At 39.6% G+C, this 16,861-nt stretch overlaps 1 protein-coding gene across 16 annotated transcripts in view; it reads left to right on the top strand.

The window, feature by feature from the left end:
• HECTD4 (HECT domain E3 ubiquitin protein ligase 4) overlaps positions 1-16,861 on the top strand; it is a 155,477-nt gene that overhangs the window by 70,728 nt on the left and 67,888 nt on the right. For 8 of the 16 annotated variants that reach the window (XM_045585623.1, XM_036448771.2, XM_036448764.2 and 5 more), the window contains 13 exons: positions 749-854; positions 1,372-1,492; positions 2,216-2,344; positions 4,278-4,402; positions 6,440-6,593; positions 7,092-7,192; positions 9,170-9,368; positions 11,406-11,552; positions 12,641-12,745; positions 13,827-13,990; positions 14,405-14,686; positions 15,649-15,841; positions 16,033-16,137. In XM_045585623.1, coding sequence (XP_045441579.1) covers positions 749-854; positions 1,372-1,492; positions 2,216-2,344; positions 4,278-4,402; positions 6,440-6,593; positions 7,092-7,192; positions 9,170-9,368; positions 11,406-11,552; positions 12,641-12,745; positions 13,827-13,990; positions 14,405-14,686; positions 15,649-15,841; positions 16,033-16,137 — 1,931 coding nt within the window. The remainder of the gene's footprint in view (positions 1-748; positions 855-1,371; positions 1,493-2,215; positions 2,345-4,277; positions 4,403-6,439; positions 6,594-7,091; positions 7,193-9,169; positions 9,369-11,405; positions 11,553-12,640; positions 12,746-13,826; positions 13,991-14,404; positions 14,687-15,648; positions 15,842-16,032; positions 16,138-16,861) is intronic. The other 8 variants (XM_036448774.2, XM_036448775.2, XM_036448766.2 and 5 more) reach the window with 6 other exon arrangements.

Here is a 16,861-nt window from a genome sequence, read left to right as displayed (position 1 = left end):
TCTGTTAGTCAGAATTAATTTTTAAAATGTATCTTCTCATATGCCAACACTTCAACTGAATTGGAAACAAAAACCATGTTTTATATACCTTCAAGCTCTATAAACCTTTCTCCTCTGCTTAGAAACTGTACCTGCTTGTAGATTTTTAATGAACATCAAAGATAATGACTTCTTGGGGATCTCTAAGCCAGTTTTTTTCCACATATTAAAATGCAACTTCAGCCCTAGCTGGTTTGGCTCAGTGGATAGAGCATGGGCCTGTGGACTGAAGGGTTCCAGGTTCGATTTGGATCCATGCCTGGGTTGCAGGCTCAATCCCCAGTAGAGGGTGTGCAGGAGTCAGCCAATCAATGATTCTGTCTCATCATTGATGTTTCTATCTCTTTCTCCCTCTCCCTTCCTCTCTGAAATCAATAAAAATATTCTTTTAAAAAATGCAACTTCAAAGTTAGACTGAACAACAAAATTCACCATGCCAAAGACACTGTATTTATAAGCAACGTTAATTTAAGGAGTTAGAAGTCAGACTTTATGATATACCAATGGGGTAACTCCACTTAAATCAGGATGCACCATTAAATAAGTCACATTGGCTGTGATGTGTTCTTACTCCTTGCTTGTGTAAGGTAAGTACAAGTGTTGGGTGCTAGGTTATCGACAGTCTGCTTGTTAAAAATACATTTTGTTTTGTTTTTTAATAAATCCTTTTCAGTATCAGGGTTGTTTATGGAGCTTTGTTCTGTGTTAGGAGAGAGAAACAGTGGCCTCTCCCAGTTGCGGGATGTGATCCTAACCAATCTAGCTGAGCAGCTTCAGAACAACCGATTTGGCAGCGAGGACGATGATCATTACAGGTGACACCAGTTATCTTAATCACTGCTAGCTCTTTGTGTTTTTCTCATGAATAAATGTATACTTAAATGTGATCAACTTTAGTCTCCTATAATATCTAGTATAGCTAGCATGTTAAGTTTAAACCATAGATCATTCATAAGACAATCTAACAGTTGCCATTTAGCACATTTCAGTTTTATAAGTAATGTAACTTGGGCCTAGGGAAATTTATCATTGTTTCCCAATTTGCTGGTTTGTGAGAGGGTGAGGGTGTGATTAGAACTAGTGAGGGGAGAAAGGTGTTGGTTTTCTTTGCTGTTTATAAGATACTTGGATTAGGTGCTTAGGTACCATTTTGTTCCTATTAGTTTGATTTAATAATATACCCAGCTGTTAGCATCATTAGTAAGATGATTTGCTTTCAGAACCAATTAGCTTTGTATCTTCCATTTATCATTTTATGCCAGTTGTATAAAATGTATTATTTAATTACTAAACCATCAGTATCTTATTGTTACATTTTTCCTGCATTTCAAGACTAAATGATGAACTTTTACATTACATTCTGAAGATTGTTGTACGCGAATCCTGTATCTTAATCACCAAGTGCCAAACTGTTTCTAAAGATGATTTTCAAAAGCTCCTTTCAACTGTGCCTGTAAGTAAAAATGTATTTATCCAGTTTGATTGTTCTAGAATTTAGTTGTAATTTTGATATCATGGGAGGAGGTGAGTGCAGTGTCCACCATCTTGTCCAGATCTCAGCAAAAATGTTTTTAATGAAAATAAAATTGAACCCAGTGTTTCTGTTTTTATTTTCCTATGTTGAGGTGTGTGCATACAGGGTGGACATAATTGATGAAGGTCCATGGATGGCTGTGCTTGTCCTGGAAATGTAGAACTAGACAAATGCTCTTGATATACTTTTTGTAAAGATGATGCCTCCTGCTTTAAGTGTCTTGTTTTTGTTCTGTTTAAAATAGTGAGGATTTTTCTTCCAGTTAATTTGAAATTTAGCATTGTTTTCTAAACTGCCAGTGTTTAACAGAGATTGATAAGAACCAAAAATTCTTTTAAGGATTTTGGTAGTCTTCTTGAATGGAGGGGAACGAGGGTGGGGAAGAAAATTAAGAGGCAAAAATTCAAGTATGTGAGTGATTAGTGAGAATTATGTAGCAGAAGGCAGAAAGTCATGGTAAATGTATTAAATTATGTATCAAAAGCCAAGTGGGGGGAAAAATCACCTGAGAAACTAACTTAGTCTGTTTTCTGTACTCTCTCTTTTGCTTCTCTTGTGGAAATGTTTTAAAAACATGTGGATCACATGATCCCTTCTTTCAGTAGGACCTAGATCATTTAAATGCCCTTGTTTGTATTGAAGGCTGCATCCTCATGCCTGCGCTATCTGATGGCAGTTCAGAACCACCTTCTCAGTAACACTATTTTGATTAAACCTGATGAGAATGATGACAGTGACAACTCCTTGCAGGGAGAGACATTGAAGGTACAGGTAAACACCAAGCTTTATTCTAACGATGCTTTCTACTCAGCGTGTAAAGCACAGGATAATTGGCTAAATCTCTGTATTTTGATGTCGGATTTCACCATGTAGCTTATATTTTTGTGAGAGGTTTTATTGAGCCACTCATTTCATAGATTTTTATGTCATTCCACAGTGGTTAACATATTTGTGACACTCTCATACTGTGTCATTCCATGTGCTCCTGTCAGTCTTTTCATGCCTTTGTTCATTTTTATCTTTTTTAAAGAACTATGAAATATGGCTCTTACAAGTGATCTCATATGCACCTGAAAGTTTTATTTATATATATAGAAATATAAGTAAATCCAGGGACATAACACTTTAAACAACTTTGACATTTTGGCTGGTTTATTATATTCTCTTGATTCAAATAACTTTAAAAAGATGATAATTTTCTCACTATCTTCATATTGAATAATTTTGAACCTTATGTAGTTCATTTCACTTTCAGTAATTATTTTTAAGTTAGCTTCTGTGTAAATTCAATAATTTGTTTGCACATGGCAATTTATAGCAGTCCAACAATTTTTAATAGTGTTATAATTTTAACAGATGCTCAAGGCTGTATTTGCATTGATCTTCAGAATTTCATCTTTGTGGGACAATTAGAGAAATCAGTAAAAATTGCTTCTTTCCTAAAGTGTTGACCAAACACACTGAAAAATTAACCAAGGAAGCCATAGTTAAAGATAAAATTCATTACACTTTGCCCTTTTCTCACTCTTTGATGTATATGTACTATGTAAATCATACACGTGCTAATTCATATTTATGAGTTTATCTCATTATATAATCATTTTTAACTAGGCAGAAATGCATGAATAAATCATTTAACTTGCTGATACTATTCATTACCTTCTCTTGCCTTAGTTTCCTAATCAGTAAAAAAGGACAATAACATCTCTGTTGTAAGGTTGCTGTGAGCATTAGAGACGAGACATGTAAAATACCTGGCACTGTGCTACCGCCAGGTGTGCAGTCAGCAGATGACGGCTCAGATGGTCAGTACCACTTAAATGACGCTTTATCTCGTCTGGTCAGTTCAGAATTCTCTTTCTCTTAATAATACCAAAAAAAAAAGAAAGAAAAGGACCCCACAAAATTCTGCAATGAAAACCAGTATTTTCTATTTGAAAGGCTAAAGTTTATAAATTCTTAACCCATGGAAAGAAATAATCTTGGTAAAGTCAGAATAGACTGGATTGTTTAGTATTCTGGGAAAAATAAAAAACACAGATTCCATCTAATGGGTTAGTTTGATTTTTTTTTAATAGAAAATAATTGTAAACTAAACATTCCTATGATCTTAACTAGTGTTTCTTACATTATTTAGTATTTGTACTCCCATGAACTCTCTAATAATTATTTTTAATGCTTAATAGCCTGATACTTTATTTGAATTTTTAGCTCAAGTGTAATGGTTTAAAACATTAAGGAAAAGGGTCACTTGTACTGTTTCAGAATGTTGTGTTTTTGTCTCATTTACTCACCGCCTCTACATGCGCCTTTTACTGTTCTGTTTTTCTCTTTAGCTATCCTCATACTACCCACGGCACTCTTCCACGGGACAGTTTCCACGGGGCTGGCCACCGGGAGCTCCCTTGTGCTGGAGGGGATGGGAGAAATGCCTTTCTCCTGGGGACTCGTGTGCTTCTCTCCCCCACCCCATCCCCCTCCTCCCCCGGGAAATACTGCCTATTTCTGTCAGCACTCCCGACCTTAGCCTCCCAAATCAAATTGTCACTTGCCATCCTAACGTAACTTACTGCTTTGGGCTTATTTTGGCCACCTCATCATTTAATTTGGAAATGCATCATAAAATAGGTCATTTCATGTTGTCATTGTGAGTGCATGTTCAATCACAAAGCTTAAAAATAACACTATGGTATTTTCTACCTAGGAGCTCAAGGTCAGTATTCTGGCTCTTGCCACCCAGATCCTGACTGGATGTGATGAAGTGTTGGAAATGCTACAGCAGGTCACCACCGCCCTCATAAACAGTGACATTCCTGACCGTGAGCAGAGGTGAGGAAATGGGTTGTGAACTGTGACCTAGACCCTTCAGGAAGAAGAACTTGGTTATGAAAGTGAAATCTTTTATCAGATATTCAGTTAATATACAGGGTTTTTGTGAGAATAAGTTGAAAGGGCAGGTATTTTAAAGCCAAGTGCAATTGAACTCTTTAATGGTGCTTATAGGTATGATTGGGCTAACAGCCATGAACAAGGGTAGCAAGGTAGTGGGGGCAGCATTGTCTCTGACCTTCAGATCTTGTACCTTCATTAGTCCCCAGCTCAGCACCATGTGCACTTGGTTTCTCATGATAAGTACCTTAGGGAGGTAGCAGTGAGAGTGATGCAGACAATTAACTGCTATGCAAAGGATAACACTTACATGATATCTCAGATTTTTTTTTTTTAATATTGATTTTTTACAGAGAGGAAGGGAGAGAGATAGTTAGAAACATCAATGAGAGAGATACATCAACCAGCCGCCTCCTGCACACCCCCCACTGGGGATATGCCCGCAACCAAGGTACATGCCCTTGACCGGAATTGAACCCGGGACCTTTCAGTCCCCAAGCCGACGCTCTATCCATTGAGCCAAACCGGTTTCGGCGATATCTCAGATTTTACTGTAATTTACTGCTCCAGACACAGGAGTGACCTATATAGAGGATAAACATCTCATTCCCAGGAATAAAGCTTTTTCCCAGTCCTTCCCATTAAAATTTCTGCTATGGTTTGCTGATAAAATTGACTTACATACCGTGAGTGTTGATGGTTTTAATGTTAGAGATGCTGCTCTAGAACAATCAATCCTGCAGTGTAACTTTCCCTCTGGGCACCCATCTGTTCCCACATCCCTGACTCTGTGCCTCTTCTAGAGAATAGGTGGGCAGGTTGGAACTGAGCACAGTGTTGCATCTGGACTTGTTAAGGCATATAGTGTCCACTGCTGGCATGTGGTACAGATCTGCCCTGGGAGGAGGTAATCTGAGAGCCTGGAAGATCTGAGCTCTGTTTCACGTTCCAATCCCAATATCCTTAGTAGTCTTAGAGAACTTACCTAACCCACATCTTTTTTTGGGTAAGTCACATGTCTTAATTCTTCTAGCAGAAGATTAGGATGTTAAGAATATGACTAGGTGCCCTAGGTGGTTTGGCTCAATGGACTGAAGGGTCCCAGATTCAATTTTGGTCAAGGGCACATTGCCCGGATTGCAGGCTCGATCCCCAGTTGGGGGTGTACAGGAGGCAGCTAATCAATGATTCTCTCTCATCATTGATGTTTCTATTACTCTCTCCCTCTACCTTCCTCTCTGAACTCAATAAAAATATTTTTTAAAGAAGCATTGCAAATTCTTAAAAAACAAAAACAAAAAAAACGTGTCTAGGTAATCATTTTACAATATACAGATATGTCAAATCATTACATTTTTCACTTTAAGTTTATACAATTTTATATGTCAATTGGATCTCAATAAAATGGGGAAGGAGTGATTTTAAAGTCAAATGAAAAATCTGCCTGCCTCTGCGCTGCACACGAGCCAGTTTCTCTAGGCAAAAGTGGACATTGCTTCCGGGGCAGGTGAACTGGTGGTGTAGCCACTCATTTTCTTTTTTTTCTTTTTCACGTTTAACTTAGGTGCAGTCTTTATTTTTTCTAAATCACCCTTTTGTGTGCCTCAGGCCACTCATTTTCTTGCTGTCAGAGACTCAGGGCAGCCCCAGAGCCAGGGGAGCTCTGCAGATGGTAGTTACCTAAAGTAGCTATTTGCCTACCTAGAGGACCCACTTATAAAGCGCGTCAGAGGTGCTATGAAATTCACCATGTAAACATTTTTTGTGTGTGCAAAATCATAGGTTGAAGATGAAATCTATTACGAGATTTCTGTTTCCTCCCTCAGTAGTAGAAGGTGGGAAATTTGTGGATTTAATTGCTATCAACTATAAGTGCTTCACTAATTTAAGAGAATTTTTCAGATAAAGATGATGTCAGTTTCTTTTCACATGCTGGGAGGTTACATAAGCAGTGTGTTTTCTTGAATTTTTTTGTAGGTTAAAAGGCTTGGAACAAGTTACTAAAGCTACCATGCTTGGTCACCTTCTTCCAGTGCTCCTGACTTCCCTGATGCATCCCAATTTGCAGACTCTGATCATGGCCGACGCCCTGATGCCTCAGCTAGTGCAGCTGGTACTCTATACCAGTCAGGTACGATCCTTGGTGTGCCAGCGTGAACTGCTCTGCGGCCATGTGCATTCGCTGAAGGCAGAATAAATATAACCATGTCTCTTAGACGCCAAGGGAACTAACGATGGAATGAAGAAAAACATCGTGTCTTAAAAGTAAACTGAAACATTAAGGGAAAACATTTTATTGGTTTGACTAAATTGCTTACTGCAGTCTTTTAGCAAATACTAATTGCTAGTCAGCTGTAAAAGTGCTAATCTACAATGCTACTGAGATCCTGCCGTGATATTTCGTCTTCTGAGTTCTTGGTGGCTATCGGTAACCAATATAAATATGTTCCATTCCAGCGTTAATTAAAATGATGTTAAGTGGTCTAAGTAGCAAAGCATTTTTTAGTGAAAGAGGGCAGACTAGGATTGCAAAACAGATGATTTAAGTGATAATTCTAAGTTTGGCTCTGGTACCATCCAGATAACTGACGTAAGCACTTTAAGACATGATGATGGTTTTGTGTTTCAGACGGCTTTGCTGCTTAAAACCCAGTGTCCGGTTTTTGCCGAAGTGGGCTGTTCCCCATGTGGTGCCTCAGACCAGAAGGGCAGGCTGTTCCCTGAGGAGAGGTGAGCGATGCTGCTTCCTCGCAGGAACCCCTGCCTTGTTCTCTTCTGGTGAAAGCCTAGTGCTCCTTTTACAACAGTGATTTTTAGCAAGGGTCATCTCACTGAGAAAAGAAAGAGAATTCAGGGACAACATTTTACAGATAATTATAAAATTGCTGTGTAGTCTTGTAGGAGCAGGTGAGAATAAATTTCCCCACAGATCAAGAGATTAGTTCAAAACTGAAAAATTGTCAAATATTAATTATGAGGATATAAAACATAACTTTGGCAAACAGTTTGACAGTTTCTTAAAAAGTTAAACTTATACCAACCATATGACCCAGCTATTTCACTTCTAGAAAAAAGAAAGCATAGATCATGACAAAGACTTATATATGAAGGTCATAACAGCTTTAGTTAGAATAGCCTCAAAATAAGAAACACCCCTACTGTCCATCAACAAGTGAGGGGATCTATGCACACAGTGGTGTAAGCATACAATGAAATCCTACTCAGCAATAAAAAGGAATGAACTATAGATATATCAACAACATGGATGAATCTTAGACTACTTACACTGGGTGAAAGAAGCCAGACCCTCACAAAAGGTATCCTAGAAAATAAAAGGCCAATATGCAAATAACCAGATGGTGGAACGACCATTCGCTATGATGCAAACTGACCACCAGGGGGCAGATGCTCAATGCAGGAGCTGCCCCTAGTGGTCAGGGAGCGCTCGCTGCTCAGCCAAAAGCTGGGCTCATGGCTGGCGAATGCTGCGGTGGTGGGAGGAGCCTCTCCCGCCTCCACAGCAATCGGACATCCACCGAGGACTCCCAGACTGTGAGGGCGCAGAGTGGGTTGAGGGCCGTCTCCCCAAGTGCACAAATTTCATACACCAGGCCTCTAGTACACTATATAATTCTAATTATACAAAACTCTGAAAAATGCAAGCTAATTTTCAGTGACAGAAAGCAAAGAAGTGGTCTCCTGGATTATTAAGAAGGAGGAAATTTTATAGGTGTATCCATATGTCCGAACTTACCAACTTGTATACTTTAAACTAGTGCAATTTATTGTATGTAATTACAGCTCACTAAAGCTGTCTTTAAAAGCATTGATCAGAAAGGAAGGACCTCTGGGTTTCTCTAGAGCTGTATGCTATCCAAGTGAGCTTTGTGCAGTAATGAAATGTGTTTTTTTATTGTCTAGTACTGTTGACGACAGCCACGTGCTGGTATTGAGTATTTGCAATGTAACTAATGTGACCAAGAAATTGAATTTTAAATTATATTTAATTTAGATTCAATTTAAGTAGCCATATTTGGCTAAGTAACTACCATATTGGATAGCACAGAGCTGAAAGAGAAGAAGAGAATTCCACAGCAGCTAAGCGCAGGATTGGGAGTTTGTTCCCACAACCTGGGGCTGTGATGTCCTTGAGGGTTCAATCACAATAGACAAGAGGAACTTTGAAGGTACTTTTCTTTAGTAAAAATTTCAGTACAAAGTAGTTACATAGACTTATGGAGTTTTCAGCAATTAATGTTCAGATATCAGCAAAAGAACCCTTTATAGGATGCTGGTCCTGTGGGATTTGAAAACTGGCCAATTTAAATGTTTTCAGTATCTTCTTTTTTTTTTTCCTGAGTAACTTTAAATGAGAGCTGGTGAGATGTCCTCTTGGGTATGATTTGGACTTCCGCCTTGAAAAAAGAGAGGGAAATGCAAATATACTGTATAACAACAACAAAAGAAAAGAACCTTATATGTAGAATTTTTTAAAATGTTTCTGATCGGAGCTCCAGTGGCGCAATCGGTTAGCGCACGGTACTTATAAAATGTTTCTGATCGCCACTGATATCAAAGCCACAATGTTGTCATGCAGCATGCTGTGGAAAATTGAAGTGACATTTCTTAAACTTTTACATTTCACTGTGTTAATTTTCTTCTTTCTGTCCTTGCTGCTAAACTCAGTCATGTCCTCTCTGGTTTTAGAATGCTGGAAGAGAAGGAAGAACCAGGCTTTCTCACTGGTTTAAAGATTCCTGCTCCATGGGCTGCTGGCAAGACTGTGGAAACAGTCCACCCTGTCAGAGACAACTATAAATTTAAAGAGACCGTCCACATCCCAGGAGCTCGCTGCCTGTATCTTAGATTTGATAGCAGATGCTCTTCACAATATGACTATGACAAAGTAAGCACGACTGCTTTAGAATTGGTTCCATTGCTAATAAGCTGATTATCTTTATATGCTTCTTATTTTTCTTTGCTGCTTGTCATTCTTGACTTATTTCTGTCTGCAGATCTCTCTTAGGAGAACTTACCTAAGAGAATGCCTTGAAGGTAGTGATTGGGGAGTCAAAAAGCCAGCACCTCTGCGTTCTAAGAGCAGTGTTTTAATGACATGTTGAAAGCGGGCTTTTGTAAGCTTTCAAAGTTTAGATCCGAGTCATAGGAAACTTTTCTTTCCCTTCTGCTTACTTCCTGCCTCCCTCTGTGCTTGGAATTCCTAGAGACATGTGTCCATTCATCCAGAAAGGTCTTCCTGCCCAATTCTTGCAGCTTCTCATGTATCTTTTGGGGAGAAGGTGTCCTTTTAGAAAGGTTTTGAGTGTGTGAGGTCTTGTCTGTGTTTAGGTTATCTTTGCCATTGTCTCAGGAGACTACACCTCCACACAGACTTCAAGGAGGTATAGTTTCCAACCTGGTAGCCAAACCAAATTATAAGTAAAAGGAAGTGTTTAGGGCTTGAAATGTTTCTTCTGTTTATAATTGTTACATTATAAATCATTATGCTGAATTTATGAGGAAAGGCTAATGAAATCATGACATGTAACATATAAAAGAACAACTGAAGGATTATCTAATAGCTTTGTACTTACACATGTAGATTGTTAGCTGTCTGTTATATCTCCTCCCTGGACTATGTAAGAGCAATTGGTCTTACATCCCGGGGGATACTTAGGTTAAGAATAAAAGACTTCTTAACTGTATATACAATGAAATGGTAAAACACACTACTGGCAAATTATAGAATCCTCTTTCCTATTATCTTTAGACTAGTGAAGATTCCCAGATGTCAGGAGGTTACTTAAGACTTGCCCCGAAACTCACCGTCATTGCAAGGAAGAGAATTTAGAAAATAGTCTTCAGTGGGCCATTCAAAAATTAGATTAAAAAAAAAAAAAAAAGTGGCATCAGTCTACACTATTTCATAGCCCCTGGCATCAGCTACCCCGATGTTTTAGATTCAAACGATAATGATTGTTTAAAACAGAAATGGAAGAGTTGCCATTTTAGTTGGTATCATTATGTTTCTCCGTTAAAAGCCAGTAATTTGCATCTTCTGATGGATGCTGACCTGCACCTGCATTGGTACTAGTGTTAAATGTGGAGGTTCAGGGATGCTCACCACAGAGATAGAAGAAATACAGACTTTCCTACTGGCCCCGCTGGTGTCAGGAGGGTACAAAGTCACAAAACGATAAGTGTCCAGGACTAAAAGTACAGCTTTTAGCTCCAAACTGACCTCTCTGATGCAGTCAGAGGCTGTCATAGTACACGTTGGAAGACAGTGCCTTGTTCCCGTGAGAGTATTTGAATGCCACACGACCTGTAAATCAGAAAGGTAGTTAATTGGATATCAGCAAAAAGCCTTTATTGAGGAAAGTGTTGATACATGAAAACTAACCCAAGAAGCAGCCCCTTTCTGCCCAAATCTGTGTCATTTTCTTTTTACACTGTGAAGCAACATTCTAAGAATTTATGGCTTGTTTTCAATTTGTTGCATTTTTTCAAATCTTCATTCATTGAGGTTTTTGGGTTGTTTTCTTTTTTGTTTTTATTTTGTTGTTGTATGAAATAGAACCATCTTTTTATCTATATTTATTTGCTCACTTTATCAATTTGGGGAAGGGCTTAAGGGGGCAAACTATACCTCTTATTAATGAATTATATGTAGTTGTTTAGAATTAAAATAGCTATTTAAAAATATATGTATATGTTAACTGAGTATAACTGTTTTAATGTGAAGTGCCTAAGTCAGTTAAATTGTGGTAATGTTTGTTATTCTGTAGCTGCCCTGTAAATACAATGGCCAGTTGCATTCAAACTAATATAAGGGAATATTAGTTATATTATAACTCCAGTGCCTGGTTATAAATGTATTTTTAAACACACATTTTCTGCAGCCTTTTTATTTGTAGATGTTGTTTTTGTTTTTCTTTTACAGTCTAACAGTATATTTTCTGTTTTGAAGTTGGTGATATATGCGGGGCCTAACACAAACAGTAGGAAGGTTGCTGAGTATGGAGGCAATACACTGGGATATGGCAGCCGTAGTGTCTTAGGAACTGGTTGGCCGAAAGACTTGGTGAAGGTATGGTATCCAGTCCCATTCACTTCATAGAAAAGAAAAATGAACTTATATTCCTCATGGGCCCAAGTATATTAGCTAGAATCCAAAAAAAAATGCCAAGGGGGCTTTTTAACCTTGCCAGGCCTATGAGGTCACTGCTTCTTTCAAAATGACCCTCCTTTTCCTTGCGGGGCATCAGACCCCTGTCCACTCCAGAGCCTGTCCCACAGGTTACTGCATGGACTGAGTTGGTCACAGCATTTCCTTCCCTGGCCACTAACAGGACTGCTAGTTCTTCCAGCTCACTTCTTCTCTGACATCAGAGACCCTTATAGTGGCTGTCCTGGAACCACAGGGCTATTGAAGTTTAAAAATATGAAATCAATGTTTGCAGGTGAATTTAGGCCTTAGGAGCAAAAATGATGATCCTTTCTCAGACTAATAAGATTTGAGCCATGCTCTGTGATCTACCTAGAACATGAATATGAACTGAAAAACCCATTAAGACCCCAAAACCTTTCCCAAATGTGTCCCCAGGGCCTTTATCTCATATACACTATGCACCCTCTCTAATTCAGTCACAGACAACGAGTTTCCCCAGAGGGCTAGTCTGGGCATCAGACGCCAGATCAGCACAGCACTTTTAACTCTTCTCTTTTCCTTTTGGATTCTCATTCTCTGTGTTGGTTTTACCACCCAGAGCAGGTTTTCCAGCACTGCCTCTGTGTTCTGCATGACACTGGCCATTTGCTTGCTTTATTGGCAGGAAGTGGTGATGTGAAGAGGGGGAGGAGGGCAGGAAGAATAGAAATTTGAGATAATATATTAAAATTATGCTTAAGATTTGATTCATCTTTACTCTGATCCTGCTATTGGGCAGTTGTGATCCACTTCACAGATGCCTCGTCCCAAAAGCCACCTGGATAGGAGAGACACCTGAAAGGTTGATGTCCAAATGAGAGGGGATGGAATTTGAATTTAAAAAGCAAGTGAGGAAAGGAGTAAAGTATTGCTGTGGTCCTTTTGAAAGTAAATCTCTGAAATTCATTGCTCTCTTGAAAACTGTGTGTCTTGTTTTTAAAGTGCTTTCTCCCCCCTTAAATTTTAAGGTGGAAGGAGATACAGTCACCTTCTCCTTTGAAATGAGAAGTGGCCGTGAACACAACACTCCTGACAAAGCCATGTGGGGCTTTGCTTGCACAGTTCGAGCTCAGGTACTTGACTAACCTCTGCTGTGGACATAGTACTTTCTCCTTTGTGCCTTGATTACATACATCATATTTGCCTTGGAAGCGGGGCAGAATATGAGCCACTATTTCATCCATCTCTTCCATTTGAAAGGAGTAGACTGCTGATAGTAAGTAGGGGTTTTATGGAATAAAACTAGCTGTGACCTGAGATCCATGTAGCGGCACAGAGAACCATGCGCAGGGCTCTGTCTTCGAAGCCGGGAAGAGATGACTACCTCCAGAGTCTTTGCATAGGACGAAGAAAGCTTAGGCACTAAGTTCTGAAGTCTGGGTTTTAAGAGAAGTAGGGTCAGATTATTTTCATTCTAGTCCCAACAGCTCTTCTTGCTAGACTAGGTCTGTCTCTGATTAATTATTTGTGTTATACTCTGTGCACAGGTTTAATCTACTCTTTTTAGCACTGCATAGTAGTTATTTCCCACCTCCCTCTGCCCCCAGAATCTATGTAAAAAAATTATTTTCCCACCTTAAAAAAAAAGGAGAGGGAGGAATAGGAGTTTACTAGCCCCTCAAGGTGCCTGATTTGTACACTGTATTTTAGATTGGGGGATCACTAGAGTGGAATTCTCTGCTAGGACGTAAGTGCCGAGAGACCAGGCACTTGGTTTTGTTCTCTGCTGTATCTCAAGCTCCTAGAGCCATGGCTGGTAACAGGAGGTACTCAATAAAAATTCTCTGTCATCATTGACAACATATTGGTTTGAGCACAGGATGGAGGTGACAAAACGAAATAGTGACTTATACCCACGTAGGCACAGCAGAGGAGAAACCCAAACAGTCGTGCATGGGATCTGTGTTGTTTCTAATATGGAGTCTTATTGGCTCTTCTCTCTCCAGAACTGTGTTGGTACTTCACTCTGTGGTCATTCCAGTGCCACCATCTCTCTGCTCATGGTGTTGGGTGCTGTCCCTGTGTCCCATAGCAATGGTACTTGCTGCTGCTCTGTGAGCCCTGTGGTTGGGGACAGTGCAGTGTGGTGAGTGCAGGTGGAAGGGCTCTGCCATGTGCACTGACCAGTGTGGTTTGCCCCTGTCTGCGTTGTAGGAGTCTTCGGAGGATGTGTCAGGAGGCTTGCCCTTTCTGGTAGACCTGGCGTTAGGGCTATCTGTGTTAGCTTGTTCCATGTTAAGAATCCTGTACAATGGACCAGAAATTACCAGAGAAGAAGAAGCCTGTCAGGAGCTATTGCGGTCCAAACTTTTGCAAAGGTAACAAAGGGCTCAAACTGGGCTGGTTTTGCTCCCAAAGGAAAAATGACTTGATGTGGAAAACTGCTTTTAGTGTTTCCCAGCTGATCGTGCCTGCTGCCTGACAGTCCTGTGGGTGTCATTGTGTAATTAAAGGATCCCCAAAAGGATGGGTAGATGGGTGATAAAGCAAATATGGAAAAATACTTATTTGAGAATCTAGGCGATGGGTATATATGACTGATAACCATGTCATTCTTTCAGCTTTTAAAATATTTTAAAGTTTTCATAATAAAATGTTGGGAAGGAGGTAGATTTCCAAAGATGTGGTTTTGTATAATATGCTTATTTTTTTAGAGTATATTTAAGTAGTGAACAAATACTCAATACATAATGTGATCCTTCATGCTTTATTTGTCTGAAAACTTTAAGTAGCTTTCCAGATAGAAGAGGAAGTGAAGAACCTCTTTTCTGTCTGTTCAGGTGCCAGTGGCAAGTGGAAGCCAATGGCGTGATCTCCCCTGCCCTTACTCCAAGCCCGTCTCCATTGCCTCTGACCATTGAGGAGGACAGAGAGTTCACCTACCCCTCTGACGTCCTCGTGCCTCCAGTTGGAAGCTACTTTGACCTGCCCCGGATCAGGCTGCCTCCAGGAATCATGATAAAGCTCAGGGAAATTTCTGGGCGTGCTAGACCTCAATTTAGACCAAGTATAAAGTATGTTTCTAATATAGCATTTCATTTTTCCCAACGGAATAACATGTTTAAATAGTTGAAAGGGGATAACTTTCTTATAGTCTAGCAAGTGAACCTTTAATTTAATGTTTATTTAATGATTGTTAACCAGGTATCCATGGTGGTATTCCGGTGTGGGCTTATAGTCAGCAGTTAGCATCACCTAGGCACTTATTAGTTCTTGGGCCTCATCTCACACCTATTGAATCAGGACCTCGGAGGATGGGGCCCAATAATCTGTTTTCACAAATGTGCCATATGATTCTGGTGCATTCTACAATTTGACAAGTTCTAGGTTTTCCTCGGGTGGCTTTATCTTTTGCTCTCATTTCCATAGAGTCTAGAGGTATATCGTTGTTTTTGATGCCTAGAGAGATGGTGAGGGCGGGGGTCTTTATTTTGAAGTCTTCACTTATCTTGTTTAAAGTGAACCCTATTTTGCAGGCCTCGGCTCTGCCTAATGAGGCAAGATTGCCTATTTCAGAGAAAAATATAAAGAATAGATGACATTTAAAATGAAAAACAAAAAACAGAAGCACCATTGCTTTCAGCCCTACATCCATACACACGAAATACTACAAGTCACAAACTGCATAAAATTAATTGGCAGATAAATGATGCCAAAGGTGTTCTTTGATCCTGACACCTCTTCCAGCTCTCATGTGACTAAAGCTTGAAATGTATGAATCATAGAAAGTGAAGTATCACTAATTTTGATTTTCAGTTTTATCAGCCAATGTTAGTTTTATCAGTTAAATATATTTAATTATTGCCAACTTAATAGGAAAGCCATCATATAATAATGTTCATGCCTCTTTATGGGAATAAGGTGTGGTAAATATTTAATATACTTAAATCAAAGCCTATATTCTTTAACCTATAAGAACGTATTGGTAAGTTGAGCACATGGCATATCCTTGACCATTTTTCCATTGTAATCACAGAGAGGTAATTCAGCCAGATGTGATGGAGGAGATGGTGGTATCATGTGTTATTAAGCACTTGAACTTGGTTGATGCACTGCAGTCTCTAATAAATTTCCAGTATCAAGAAGAACATGCTGAGGAATATGACTTATTGTGTAAAATTATGGGAGAGACCTTTAAGAAACTCAATGCCATGGAGAGACAGCTGCAGGTAAGGAAAGCTAAAATACCAACATTTCTCTTATAACTGCTGGAAATAATTTTATTCCTAGAAATGTAATGAAGTTTACAAAGTGATCTGAATTTTTAAAAATTGTTGTGACTAAAATTTCAGAATTTATAGATTGCACTTGTTTTTATTTTGCATTCATTTTCACATTATTTTATATTGCAATGTGTCAGAGTGTGGCAGAATTGGAACAGAAGTGGCAGAGTGAGGTGGACGATGCCATGCAGGGGAAGCTGGAGAACAACATGCCTTTCTTCTATGACTATCATTTCAATGAGGTGAGCGAGTCTATGCCGTGTGTATGGAGATACAATAATGTCACTTCTTAAAATGTTGCACACCCCAAAATGTTTAAATAAAATTTATTAGACCAGCATGTCAGTAATCCTATCTAATAAAGAGGGAATATGCTAATTGTCTCTCACGCTGTTGAAAGGTGGCAGCACCCATAGTCAATGAGGAGAAAATACACTAATTGCCTGCCCCGTCCTCAAAGATGGCAGTGCCCACAGCCACATGATGGCAGCATCCAGTCCTCTCAACCCCCTGGCCACCCAGGGCCGGCCTGAGGCACAGACAAGCCTTGGATGGCAGCTGCCCAGCCGCCCAGAGCCATCCAAGGCTTGTGCTGCCCGCAGTGGCAGCAGCAGAGGTGTATGGGGACATCGCCTTCCCCTGATCACCAGATCGCCTCCCACCCCTGAGGGCTCCTGGACTGTGAGAGGGGGCAGGCCAGGCTGAGGGACCTCTTCTCCAGTGCATGAATTTTCATGCACCGGGCCTCTAGTACAAATAATAAAATACTTGTTAAGTTTTATTTTTATAGGCACGCACATGTTGACTCCTTTAAAAACACACACACACACACACACACACTCTCACACACACACACACACACACACACATTCACACACACACACACACACACACACACACACACATATATATATATATATATATATATATATATATATATGTATGTATGTATGTATTCATTGATTT

The sequence above is a fragment of the Pipistrellus kuhlii genome, unplaced genomic scaffold (assembly GCF_014108245.1).
Source record: "Pipistrellus kuhlii isolate mPipKuh1 unplaced genomic scaffold, mPipKuh1.p scaffold_m20_p_20, whole genome shotgun sequence".
Taxonomy (NCBI): Eukaryota; Metazoa; Chordata; class Mammalia; order Chiroptera; family Vespertilionidae; genus Pipistrellus; species Pipistrellus kuhlii.
The sequence above is the reverse complement of the archived record's forward strand: the minus strand, read 5'-3'. Positions and strand labels throughout refer to the sequence as shown.